Below are 13604 nucleotides of genomic sequence, written 5' to 3' on the forward strand. Positions count from 1 at the left end.
AACGGCTGCCTCCAGAATGCTGTTTTGAACGACGCTATCTATTGCAGCGCTCCACCCCTTGCGCCGCCTCCGCCCTACGATTCATCGAAAATCAATTCGGACTGTCCCGATAAGTAGTAATGGATGCTGCGCGTGCAAAGGTGATGCGCTGCAACAGAAGACAGCGTACAGAACAGCATTCGTGGGTCGGCAGCGTGCAGTGATTCAGGGAGAGATGAACGAAACCACCTCGGTCTCCATAATGTACGACCCCGTATACGGATACTCCACCTGAAATCCCTTCTACTTCAGATTCATGATATGCTGCCTTTATTAGAGATTTTGGTGTCGTGTAGCCTTTCCTCAATCTGCAATTTAGATGAATTGAGCCCATAATTTCTTGCTAAATCCTTCATTTTTATGAACTGGCAGGAAAAGCTGTTAAGGTGTGTGTGCCAGCTACTGGGGAAAAATTACTAAGGTGTGGCTAAGGCTATTATATAATACTAAGGTGTTCAGGACCCTTAATTCTAGGGATGAGACTTGGGAGATCCATGAAATATAGAAAAGCCCAGTCTGAACGTCTAGCTAAAGCCGGACTTCAGACTTTCTGTGGTATTTGCTTCGCTCGGCTTCACTCATCAACGAAAATTAATATTAGTACCGTTTTCTATGAAAATCGAATTGTGTATCTCCAACAATCTTTGTTCCTTTTTATATTATAACTAAAAGCGAAAGATTTCATAGTCTTCTTTCTAAACGCGTCAGTTCTACATTTCAAAAACATTCGAACTTCAGCTTCAAACACTCCTTATCAATATATTGTAGACAAAATTTAAAAGTATCACACGAAATATGGGTTTCCTTCTGTTTTCCCCCAACAGTTACCAAAGAATGATGTTCCAGCATGAAATGACGTGAAAGGCATCATCCTACTGATGAAGATATCGTTCCAAGCGCCCAGTGACTACGGATATGAAACGAATGCAACCTTCTATCTTTTCCGTCATGAACACGAAATTCCTGCTCACCATTTCGACACCGCAGGAGCCGTCTCACCCCATCTTGTAGCTATCTGGCGCCGGCGCACCTATCCGGCGCCGAGTGGACCCGTCGCACCGCTTTTTTCGAATTCCGTGACACACAGACAAACACACACATTAAGTGTTTAGTGCTCTCTTCGCACACACACACACGGACTAAGCTAGCATCGTCTATCTGATGTCACATTTGCACGCCCACACATCCAAGTAGCATCATCCACCATCATCCTTGCATATAGCATATGTACGTCAAAGACCAAGGGCACTTTTTACATCCCTCAGATTTTTATCCAACATCCAAATTTTCTCACATGCACAGTTCTGATTCTGTAATTTCTTTTTGATATACGTTATGTCTTGTTTTCACAGCGCATAAAATAGTGAGATATAAAGAAGAATACCAAAAACCTCTTTTTTCCATCTTTTTTACACCAACCCTTTCCTTCTTTGATCCACTTTTCTACAACTTTGTCTTTTATTAAAAAAGATGAAGTCAGTGGTGTATCAATAAACTTGGGATGCGCCAACGCAGTTCGTAATCGTTGACGTATTGGAACGCGCTTTGGATTATTACAATGCGGGGGACAGTAGTGATCTAGTAGGAGTGTTTTTATCCTTTCTGACGAGTGTGGTACCAATTTATCGATCCCGGAGGGATAAGACGGCTGGTTTGCACAAGGACGGTTTAGAACTCTAGACTACAACGGACCTCTAACTGACTCCGTCACAGCCGCCTCGGTCTTTTATTAAGAAGAAGAGAATGCGATCAACACCACTGAACGCTCCGTTTATAGGATGATGTAGAGATTAGTTTCCTGGTGAAAATGAAAGACGACGCTCGCTGCTCTATCTTACAACAACATTCCAAGAGTTGGTACGCTGCTGCACATGGCAAAAGACAAATGTTTCTCGCAGAAGTAGAAGTCATGGGACAACTTCCGCACATTACCGGGAAAAACGTAAGTATAACTGGATCCTGTTCATGCAGTTCGATGAGCAACAGGAATGCAATCGCTGCAGGCGATAAGATATTTAATGGACTATCCTAAATAAACGCAATATTCCACTTCGAAAATTCTAAAAAAACCTCATTTTGGCATAAAAAGAACTCCAATAATAATAAAGAACAATACTGCAGAAAAAAAACTGGATCGCTTGACTCACTGATAGGGAGGAAGTTGTTTAAGGAAAAATGTCTCTCGCAAAGGAGAAACCTCTAGGTACTTTCTGCTCGCGAGTGGTACGAATGGAAGTATCTCAAACTCAATACTCTCAAGCAAGTCGAAGAACAGCGGAATACATTCGAGGTAGGTGGTACAATCTTACCACCTATATCAAATAGATTTCGTTGTTGGCTGTATCCGTTTAACATGCAACCTCCATGAATCCACTTCTTGTGGGCCACTCTTATGAAATTTGAAACATCGAGCTGCATCGAACGCATTTGACCAACAAAAAGTTGCGTATGATCTGCAAAGATAGCCAACTTGCTTGTGATCTTCTACAGGTGCATTTTTCAACTCTCGAACCTACTCTAACGATCCTTTAGCTCACTTTCTGTAATCTCCCTTTTAAGTGAAGGTTTGGCTGTGCAAGGGTTCGGATTCAAATTCCTCGTCAACAAGAACGGGAGTTTCCAATGTGGAAGTGCGAAGACCTACACAATGTTGAATAGCCCGACTGAGCTAAGGAGAACGTCACTCCAACTGAAATTGCAATCACAACAATGAATACGAAAATAGTGACGACATTGAATACTCTTTCTTCGCGTTGTGTACTACGTCTGTTGCTACAGTAACGCTCAAAGTCACAACTTTGGTCAATGATCACAATGAATTCTGGGAACTTCGACTGGTACTGCAACGAATCTCTTCCGCTCTTGCTTGTACCACGTTATTAGAATAATGGCACCGTCGTCCATTGTTCCGTGAAAAATTTTGATTGAAAGGATGATAGAAAGATTACCAGTCCTGCGGCAACCACTATCCGCATCACCTCATCATACCGTTGGTCAGGATCGCGAACGCGATAGAATTTTTCCATCTGATGGCCGTAAGAAGCGCCGTAAAGGTGAAGAGGGGACCATAAGAGGGTATAGGGATGAAGAGTGTGGCACTAGGTGACTTGAGCACAAGATGATGGTCAAGATGGAAAGAAGTAATTCAGACGTGCGCGAAAAGAATGGCAGCAGAGGTTTCGCCCATTTTTACGCAATGTTTCTGATTGAAGATTAATTGTCGACAAAGTCTAAATTAGGGGAAGGCAGTCTGTTCGCTCTAATTGTTTACAATTCCTTAAACGATTCGGATCTAAGGGATAAAAAAAATAAAGCGTCTGCCATTAATCAATCTGCTTGGATTGCGTCATCACGTTCACTTCAATTCACAATCCATTATTTTACTTTAAATCACTTTAATGTAGACAAATGTAGGAATCGGGTAGTAGACTACGAGTATAACCGCAAGTATATGGGCCACGGGCATAGGCATGACCCCTCTCAATTGATCAAAAAAATCAAACTAGTCCTTAAAAACATCGTGAAGACTTTTCTGCTCCCATGAGATGCGCGAAATCCGCCACAGTTGCTCACACTTCCCTGAACAGCCATTTCCACTCAAATAAACTATTAAGGAGACCTCACTAATTTTAGACCGCTTGCTCGTAATGCGGAGCGTGAACATCTGTGGCAGATTTCGTTATCTCATGGGACCAAAGAAGTCTTCACGAAGTTATTCAGGTCGATTAGTTTAGTTTTCTAGATCAATTGAGAGAGGTCATCCTTATACTTAGATACTTACTTAGATACTTAGATGGCCCGTCTTCACTGAACGTGCGGGCCCCAGCATCTCTTCCACTCGTTTCGTTCCCTCGCCGTTGTCATCCAAGATGTTCTCAAGCTTCGTGAGTGACGTCGACGAGGTCCTTGAGCCATATCCAGCTGAGCTCTCAGCTGGTCCATCCGTGTAGCGAACACGTCACCCCATCTCGTTGGCGGTCTCCCTTGGGGGCGTTTAGGGTCCCTTGGGATCCACTCTAGCGTCCTTTTAGTCCATCTGTAGTCGATTCTTCTCATAATGTGACCGGCCCATCTATGTTTTGCTTTTTGCTTTCGATACATATTCCGCTGGGTAGCGAAGACGGGGCATTCCTCTTAAGTCGGAGCTACGAAGACCGGCTAGGTGCTGTGTGCGCCGATTAAACTTCAAGAGACATATCTCAAGGGCTCTGTGGGTAGTGAGTAGCTTCCTAGACGTGGCCGCGGTGTCTGCCCACGTCTCCGCTGCGTAACAGAGCGCTGGAAGGAATGTCGAGTCGAACAGATGGGCACGAAGATCTTGGTCCGTCACTTGGTCTGTAGCTTTTCTGACGGCTGCGAATGCTGTCCATGCTGCTGTCATTCTTCTATTCAGTTTTTCCTTCAAGTCGTTTTCCATGTTCATAGAACGTCCGAGGTATACGTATGACGAAGTTTCCACGATTTGGGAGCCTTCAAGTTGTACTCCTCTGTCCTCGCAATAGGCGTTCTTCATGAACTGTGTCTTTTTTTCTGTTTATTCGTAGTCATATTCTCTTCCCTGCTTCGTTCAATTCGTTGAGCATCGTTTCTGCTTCATTGGTACTGCTCGAAAATAGAACGATGTCGTCCGCGAAACGAAGGTTCGAGAGTAATCTTCCATCAACACGTATGCCCCTTTCTTCCCAGGAAAGTGATTTCATTACCCATTGCAATGCAGCCGTAAACAGCTTTGGTGATATAGTATCGCCTTGTCGTACCCTCTTTCCAATATGGTATGGTGAGAGGGCGGTGGAAATGCTGTATCCTAGTCGTGCATCGATCGTAGCAATTGGCTAATGTCCTCACATGCGTCCACACCTTGATCGACCAGTGCTGACAGTATTGCATTCGTTTCTACGCTGTCAAAGGCTTTCTCATAGTCGACGAAGGTTAGAACAAGGGGCAGGCGGTATTCCCGGCAAATCTCTATGACCCTCGACATGGTCTAGATGTGATCCAAGCAGCTGAACCCCTGGCGGAATCCAGCTTGTTCTTGGGGCTGGGCTTCATCCAGCGTCCTAGATATGCGTGTGAGGATGATCTTGGTGAATACCTTGTATAACACGCTCAGCAAGCATATCGGACGGTAGTTCCGAAGGTCCTCTCGGTCACCTTTCCTATGGATAAGAACGGTTCGCGAGGTCTTCCACTGGTCTGGGATCCTTTCTCTCTGAAGGTAGGATGTCATGTGCGCTGCAAAGATTACACGAAGCGGATGGCCACCAGCCTGAAGAAAGTCTGCTGATATAAAATCAGGTCCGGGGGCTGTGCCAGGTTTCATGCTCTTGATAGCGACTCGTACCTCCGAAGGGAGAATCTGTGGTGGAGCTTCACCAGTGGGGATGATCGGGTTGACACAGGAGTTGATGAACGGAAAAGGTTCGAGTAGAACCTCTCCGTAATGATTTCCATCTCACGACAAGAAGACGTGCGAGTCCCGTCTTCGCTCAGCAAGGTTGCTAGCGGAATATTATATTCGCGGAGATCCCTGCGGCACTTCTTTAGACTCGTTCTTCTTTGTGCCGCTTCCAGAATCTTCTTCTGCTTGTACTTCGAAAGATCCTCCTGCAACGCTTTTCTGCAGCTAGTCTGATAACCGCTCAAGGTGAGATGCATTCGGATAAAGCCTCAAAGCCCTTCTTCTTTCCAACAATTCCTTGGTCTTCGAAATTCGATCCAAGTTTGTCGTGCGCGGCTTCGAGGCACGTTCAGCACAGGCTCGTAATCCTCTGAGCAGCATCTCGTAGTCCACGTTTGGGTCCTCCTCGATGTGCCAGTCACCTTCGGATGAGGAGTCCTCGAGTACGCAATCGTCGTAGACGACTTCTTTTCTCCTTCGTTGCCGATAGCAGATGCTCTTTTCCATCGTGTGGTTAAGTCGTATTTTCGCACGAAGGAGACGCTGATCAGAACCACTACAAAAAGATGGTACTACTGAGACGTCAAGTAGACACGACCTCCGGTTGGTGAGTATGTGGTCGATCTCCGCAAGAGTCGCGCCATTGGGGGATTCCCATGTCCACTGACCATGATCTTTTTTCATGAAAAGAGAGTTCCCATGAAAGAGGCGAGCGGCGGACAACAGCCCGGCGAGACGATTACCATTTTCATTCCGGTCCCCTAGTCCAAATCTTCCAATCCTGCATTCCTCTTGTGTGGCCTTTCCTAGTTTTGCGTTTAAGTCTCCGACAACGAATTTGTAGAAGGACTTCTCGTTGCCGACTACTTCCTCCAGCTCCTCGTAAAACGCGTCCAATTCGGAATCATCAGCTGCTGATGTTGGTGATTAGCAGTTGGTGATACTGATGGATTTTTGGCGCAGAGGGCGGAGGCGAAGAATGGCCTGACGAGGTGACAGGATCTCGTGAGAATCGACGAGATGGACGACAGATGGATGCACAACAAAACCAACACCGCCTACATTTCGCGACGGAACGTTCTCTCCACGAATGACGAGTGTACCGTCATTCATCTGTCGTACGTCGCTCCTTCTGCACTTGGTCTCCTGCAGAGCAATCACGTGAAATTTGATACGCTCTGCAGCTCCGAGAAGGGCATGCAGGTCAGCGTTCGTGGAAACTGTTCTCGCGTTGTAAATACACAGTCTGAGACAGTCTCCATGGCGAGTCGTGCGTGTTTCGCCTTGATCCAGAATCAATGACGTCCTGAACAACCTGAGATTTGATCGCCTCTCACCGGTGGCCATACCGTCCGACGTCTGAGACGGCAGGGCCCAGTGTGCAGGGTACTGAGGCAGTGAATATGCTGGAGTGACAAAAAGACTTTTAACCAACCTAAGCAGCCATGCCACTTCGAGCTCAGCTTTCACCACAGGTCGTCGCCTAACCTATATGAATCAGGGAACCACCTTGCGACATACCACCAAGACGGTGGTGAATCTTAGCAGTGGTCTACTCTTAGCTAGGCTTCCGATTCCGAGAAGTCGGAATGTCGGATGTGTCGAACTCCTTCTCATCTTGAGGGACCCTGCCAGAGGACGAACCTCCGCTGTGCATCACAGTTCGACGCCCAGTGTCATCTCCACGCCACTATGAGGCGGTAAACCGTTGTGGAAGTTCATCCTTGTACTCGTGTCATATATACTTGCGCTTATGCTCGCAGTCTATTCCCCGAACCCTACATTCGCCCACAGAGACCCCAAATCATTTGTTTCGTGATACGCTGGCTTCAAGGGAAACCTATGGAAAAAAAGGTTTGAAACTTTTCACAAATTCAGAACAAACGCTCTCATTGTCTGTTAATTGAAGCTTCTCACCTCTTCCTTAAAATTACCAACTTGAAAAGTGCAAGGCAGTCTTGCACTGCACATTGTTGTATGGTTAAATGTAAACTCTGTTCCTTTTCTATCACCTCTTCAGCCTTTACGAAAGTCTAGGGTGTAGTCTTAATCTCGACAGAGGATGAGTTAACTCGGTTCCTAGCTACCCCGGTTCCACAGCCAACACGCTTGGGACACCAGATCGGACACTGAAGAAGTGTAGGAAATATTAATGTTGGGCCATTTTCTGTCTTCTGATTACGAAACTTGCTCGGAATCGATCGTTTTTCGTGCTATTTTTTATTATTGAAATTTGCAGGGATGGAGGTAAAAAACTAGTCTTCCTTCTTCGATCAAGTTCGGCCAACTTCGATTAATAAGGTTTATGAAGATGGAAGTGAAACATATGTCCTCTTATTTTTCTGAAGTAATAAGTTTTATGAAGCAATGAAGTCTAGTTTGATCTTACTTTGCTAAAGGACGCTTTGTAAATAAGTTAATTCTACAGATTTTACATGCTCTCTGAAATCTGGGAAGTGGAAAAAGTAAACTTTAGAATAGAAAAAAAATGAATTCCATAAGTTACATTTGCTTTTATGCACCAGCACACCATAAATGCATACTTTCATCTCCTTCATAGCGTCCACGCTGCTGCGACAGTTCGTCGTTAATGTCATTTAATTATATTGCAAACTTCCTGTGTGACGAAAATGACAGGTGGAAAATTCGCCGAAGAACGAACGGCAACTATGAAATTCTGTAGGTGATAGAAGCGAAAACACGAAATAGTAGAAGAAGCAAATTTGGAGGAAAAGTAGTTAAAATATTTCTTTTGAAATAGTCCTTGAAATCTACGGGAATATCTTCAAAGAAAAAGCACATAATACAACAAGAAAAGAGGAATGCGGAGAAGAAGAACGAAAAAACAGCTTCTTGTTTTGATAATGTGATAATAGCACCGCGCGGATACGAGATTCCGCTGAGTCAAATTATTGCAAAAGAGATAGAAATTTAAAACTACACCTAAGGGGTGAATATTTAGATAACCGATTGTTTCCAACAGTTTAAACGTGGATTTAGTAAATTTTAACGACCAAAAACTCAAATTTTCTTCTTGAAGATCGTTAACATCATTAACATCGTGAAAAGAGCACCTTGAAAGATAATTTTAGTAGTATTTCATTGAATTGCGAACAAACAAAACAAAACTGCATTGGGAACGCGCACAGGAGATAGGACGTGAGGATTCACAAAAGCAGACAAGCAAAGCTAGTTTGAACGGGATCGAAATCTAAGACCCAATCTCTAACTGCGAGTAAACCAGTGAAGATTCCAAATGAAGGGAGATTTCTCATGTGCATCATGTTTATCTTTGGCTCCGTAACTGCTACACTATACTGTTCTCCAAGCAGTTGCAAAATGATGTTGTTTTGGTGGACGTATCAAACGACAACTAATAGTATTAGTATTAGACCCTACGATACGCAGCGTTTGTCGGACTGCTGGGTTTCTTGTCCATAAGGTAACGCTGAAGATTACAACAATATTGGAGTCATCTACTTCATAAAATGCCTAGTGTGCAACGCCATTTACATTGAAGAAAGTGAAAGGTTGCTGCGCTTGTGTATCAAAGAACAGTTGGCTAGTGAAGGACGTTGAAGTTCGATGATACCGTGGGAGCGGTACGAGAATGAGAGACATGAGGGAAATGAGTTTAAAATAAATTGTACGATATTAGCCCACGAGAAAAAAAAATACCTCTAGGAAGACATTGAAAGGGCTATTCACTCTTGTAAGGAGTCCATCTATGAACCACAAAAATGAGTGCTTATCAATGACTGATGACTTTATGCCGCTCGTAATATTCTGTAAGCTGTATTGTCCCCATGCAGTCCCTTAACACTGTCCATACAGCAGTACTTTAGGATACTCCCCGGAGCATAGATCTTATTCTTGGGTAAAAATCTGTAAGAACATGGTGGTGGTGGTTCAACAGCACTTCTACTCGGCGAGCTCGTTTTCCTTTTTAGTTTTTGAGTGATACATTAAGAGCTACATCAAGGCTTAGTAAGGAGGGAAGAGGAGTTTTGATGGGATTTGCATAGCATCGAAAATCCCGAATCATTTTCAGACTTTTGATAAAGCCGAGTCATGCCACCAATAAAGTTTTACCAAAATCTCATAGGCATATAAATCATATTGCTGTTTTTGTGACATTCTAATTTTTTTTTTGTAATTGACGTGAGAGTAGCTAAACGTTTCGCGCCTTTTTTTATTTTTTTCCCGTCCAGATTTCAAGAGAACAAGAACCGGGAAAGAGAAATTCTACATACGGGAATTTCTTTAGACCCCATTCCCGATTATTGGGATCATTTTCAAAACGCCGTTCCGCTTTCTTGGAATGAGAAAACCAGATTTACAATTTTCGCTTGAGCGCGCAAGATTTTATGATCTTGAAAAGAGCCTAATTCTGATCAAATATAATGTTGTGCGATCGCTCTCTTAAATTATTATGAGGAGGATCCTCTCTCTCAAATTCCATAATTTGCAAATTCCATGGTTTCTGTGGTTCAATGCAATCGTTGTTTCTCCCAGTTTTGGACGGTACAAATGGAAATGTGGGAAAAGCAGCATTTTCCTATCTCTATCCCGCATAAGTTCAAAGAAAAATAAGAGGTCCCAAGAACAGTACAGTCTCCTTTTTGTAGGGCAGTTTTTTTTTCTATGGAATGCTACTGATAGCAGCATATTTTAGTTAGCAATTCACAGAAGAAGATACTCTTCTCAGAAGGTGATTTACGATTTTCCACACATAACAATGTGAACAAAACCTGAATAGTTCAAAGCATTTTAATTTTATTGATTCAGACTCAGAAAACGATATAATATTGAGATTTTCATCTTTAAAGACATCATCACAATCTGGGGTGGGACGCGAACCCCATTCTGACGAATCGCAGGCGGGGCGGAGCGCCAACGTTGCGCATTGCAACGGAACCCGTCATTAGAAACAACATTCAGGCGTCGCTCTTTTCCACCGATACAGGGAGAGATAAAAGCAATCACTTTCTTCCCCACAATCCGCGACCCCGTATAGGCATAACGTACCTGAAACCCGTACCACCCCAGATTTCTGGGGTGATGCCTTCAAGTGTGGTTTCCACTTTTTGCCTCTTTTTCAAAAATGCAGTTGCTCGGCGAATATGCGCGACATTCTACTCTTTCTTGTTGTATCATGTCTTCAAAGATATTTTTAGATTTTTTTTTTGAAAGAAAATACTGAAAATACTTAAACAAAAATAATTATGAACCAACCCCTTCCTCTTTCTTTTTTTTTTAAGAATAAATTTAGGCGAAAAATTTCTTTTCTTGGGGAAAAGTTCCTTTCTATTCGCGACATTTTTTTCATTTGGAGAAGATTCTAACTTCAGACACTCCTTTTCTTCCTTTTTCCCTCCTTTTTCTTCCTCTTTTCCCCAACAGTTTATCACACAATGATGTTTAACATAAACATATGTTGCGTGTGCATCAGTCGCGAAATTCAAAGAGGGGGTGCGACGGGTCCACCGGCGTCGGATAGGTGCGCCCGAATCAGATAGCTATGAAATGGGGTGCAACGGGTCCACCGGTATCTCGTTGGTGCGCCGGCGCCAGATAGCTATAAGATGGGGTGCGACGAGTGCAACGGCTTAGAATTGTTGTGCCATTATGCAGTATTATCACGCAGTAAATTCGTGTGCATGTCCCAAAAGATAAATGGGACGTTTAATCCGTGACCACTGCGCACGTTGCTTTTCACCTATATGACTCCTCCGTGGGTCTGTTTCATTTCACGTTTGCCTCAGGTTGGTATTATGCCTTCCTCAGAAAATGGAAGAAGAAAGAAACAGGCTTCTTAAATACAGTAGAACACGTATACTTCGAGTAATGCTTTAAAATTGTGCCTATATTCGAATGTTCTCTTGTCTTGAAACCTCGGCATATTTTGTCTCTGTTTTGTGATAGTGTACCTGCGAGGTTTTTAGATGGAACTCTTTATTTGCCTGACGTTTCGGCTTTTTCGTCGTCTTCAGAGGCCTAAATAGAGGATGACTAGAGCAATGCTACGTTTATCCCGTCAAGTACCACAATACCCTGGATCAGCGTTTCGAAAATCGTTCAGGGTAGTGAAAACATTGAAATTGGTCTTACGTGTTGTTTCACCGGACGTGGCGCGGCTGGTAGCACGCACTTGTCACTCAGTGTACCAGCGAATGAGTATTGCTGCGTGTAGATCACCAGCAGAGATAAATATAAGGAAATAAATATAAATGTAGATAAATATATAAGTATAGATAATTTGATCTACACACAGAATATCAGGCGGTTATAGGTCACAGAGCGGTACAAGTGGCAAGAACTCATTCGTTATCGACAAGCATTCATTCCTATTATTCATTGAAGGGTTTCTTTTAAGAATCCAAAACACCTCTGACGTCTTCCTTGCCGATATTTCTGTTTCGTGAGCCAGTATAACGCATTTCACATCGTAATCGTTCCCGTTGTGGGCCTCATGTCTGCGCCTTTCTAGTGGTGTTATCAAACTTTTTCGTCGTTTTCCTGCCATGTGTTCATTAATCCTCACTCCAACATTCCTACCGATCTTCCCAATGTAAGTTGCACTGCACATCAAGCACTCAATCTCATATATTACCCCATTTGTGCGTCCTCGCCTGTTTTCCCGTGAGGACAAATAACACATCTTTCTCAGATGCAGTATCTATTATACAGACTCATTTCTGTTTCTAACAAGCTGGCTTTTGATGTCTGCATTTGGGAAGTTTACCAAGATCGCGTCATCTTGTAATTGTGCTTGGATAATGCTGCGCTGACACCGTCACAGATAAAACGAAGACAAAGAAAAATTTTAGGCCTCTGAAGACGGCGAAAAAGCCGAAACGTCAGGCAAATAAAGAGTTCCATTTAAAAACCTCGCAGGCACACTATCACAAAACATGTGTCTATATTATATTGGAGCCGGAGGAATGTTTGAAGCTAAAGTTTGAATATTCTCAAAATGTAGAACTGACGCCTTCAGAAAGGAAGCTATGAAATCTTTCGCCTTTCTTTATAGTAAACAAGAAAGAAGAAAACGTGGTTACAAAAAGAGATTTCTGATTTTACAGAAAATGTCTCTGTCATTAATTTTCGATTAATTTTGATTAATTGATCAGTGATGGCAAGCGAAAAGAACATCACAAAAAGTCTGAAACCCGACTTTAGCCGGACATTCAGACTGGTGTATAATAACGGGCCTATTCTGTCACGTGTGTGTGTCACGAAATTCGAAAAGAGGGTGTGACGGGTCCACCGGCGTCGAATTTGTGCGCTAGCAAAAGATGGCTAAAACATGGGGTGCGACTGGTCCCACTGTGTCGGATTGGTGCAGAATAACTTCGTGTGCATGTCGCAAAAGGTAAATGGCATGTTTCATAGCCGTGGTCGCTGGGCGCGTTGTTTTTCACCTTTCTAACTCCTCCGTATGTTTATTTCCTTCTTCGTTCGCCTCAAGTTGATACAACACCGCTACTAACTTGTGTCCCAAAATCCGCCGCCGACGGATTAATCCGTCGCAAACCGTCGGAATTCTTAGAAGTGGGCAAAATTAAATTTTGAAAGTACAATTCGAAAGTAAATGAGCTGCTGATTTCAAATACACTTCGAGAATTTACTTTTGACAAATGTGTGGCCTGAAAACGGGCAAAGTTTCCTCAAGCCCCGTTAATTACTTTCACACCTCCGCAATCCTTCCATTGGCATATCCCGCGGATACATCTCCATGGAAGGAAGGGGTGTTCATAGGATTTCCGCTTATTTCTCGAAATTGGACAAAATGTTTATTACATCCGTAATCAGGAGGTTATTTAGAGCATTTTGGTACCCCACATCATATATAGGTTCGAAATTTCCGTTCTCTTCAGAAATTCACGAAAGTGCTCCATCGAAGATTAATAAAACGTCATGCTTTCAAAGCTGTGAAAAATCTTTTCGGAAATTTTTCAGCAAACAACTTGTACTTGACAATAGTTCATATTGTAAGCTTCTAGCTTTGAAAATGTCTAGTTTTTCCAGTGTCAAACTTACAACATTACTCTATTTCGTTATTTGGTCCAGTTTTTGAACAGCTGTCAACAGCTTAGAATGAACGCTTAAGTGTTGCGATTCAGTATTTGCTTAGAACTGTTCTTCCTTTACGAGAACTGAATTA

General features: G+C 43.1%; 4 protein-coding genes across 5 annotated transcripts; all 4 read right to left on the reverse strand.

The window, feature by feature from the left end:
• Positions 1 to 4111: 4111 nt before the first annotated feature.
• On the reverse strand, positions 4112 to 4552 carry RB195_015171 (uncharacterized protein; the record flags this gene model as incomplete). The annotated part of the gene is made up of 1 exon (XM_064205755.1): positions 4112 to 4552. The coding sequence occupies one exon, from the start codon at positions 4550 to 4552 to the stop codon at positions 4112 to 4114; it is 441 nt and encodes a 146-aa protein (XP_064061636.1).
• A 471-nt stretch (positions 4553 to 5023) lies between these two features.
• Positions 5024 to 5359, reverse strand: RB195_015172 (uncharacterized protein; the record flags this gene model as incomplete). Its single annotated transcript, XM_064205756.1, has 1 exon — positions 5024 to 5359. The coding sequence occupies one exon, from the start codon at positions 5357 to 5359 to the stop codon at positions 5024 to 5026; it is 336 nt and encodes a 111-aa protein (XP_064061637.1).
• Positions 5360 to 5662: 303 nt separating this feature from the next.
• On the reverse strand, positions 5663 to 6121 carry RB195_015173 (uncharacterized protein; the record flags this gene model as incomplete). The annotated part of the gene is made up of 1 exon (XM_064205757.1): positions 5663 to 6121. One exon carries the CDS (start codon positions 6119 to 6121, stop codon positions 5663 to 5665), a length of 459 nt encoding a protein of 152 aa, XP_064061639.1.
• On the reverse strand, positions 5663 to 6784 carry RB195_015174 (uncharacterized protein; the record flags this gene model as incomplete). 2 transcript variants are annotated; one of them, XM_064205759.1, is made up of 2 exons in its annotated part: positions 5663 to 6351; positions 6427 to 6784. In XM_064205759.1, 2 exons carry the CDS (start codon positions 6782 to 6784, stop codon positions 5663 to 5665), a joined length of 1047 nt encoding a protein of 348 aa, XP_064061638.1. The 2 variants fall into 2 exon arrangements, with proteins under 2 accessions (XP_064061638.1, XP_064061640.1); XM_064205758.1 differs by lacking the exon at positions 5663 to 6351 and having other exon boundaries at positions 6365 to 6784.
• Positions 6785 to 13604: the final 6820 nt, after the last annotated feature.

Source organism: Necator americanus, chromosome V (genome assembly GCF_031761385.1).
Source record: "Necator americanus strain Aroian chromosome V, whole genome shotgun sequence".
NCBI classification, from domain to species: domain Eukaryota; kingdom Metazoa; phylum Nematoda; class Chromadorea; order Rhabditida; family Ancylostomatidae; genus Necator; species Necator americanus.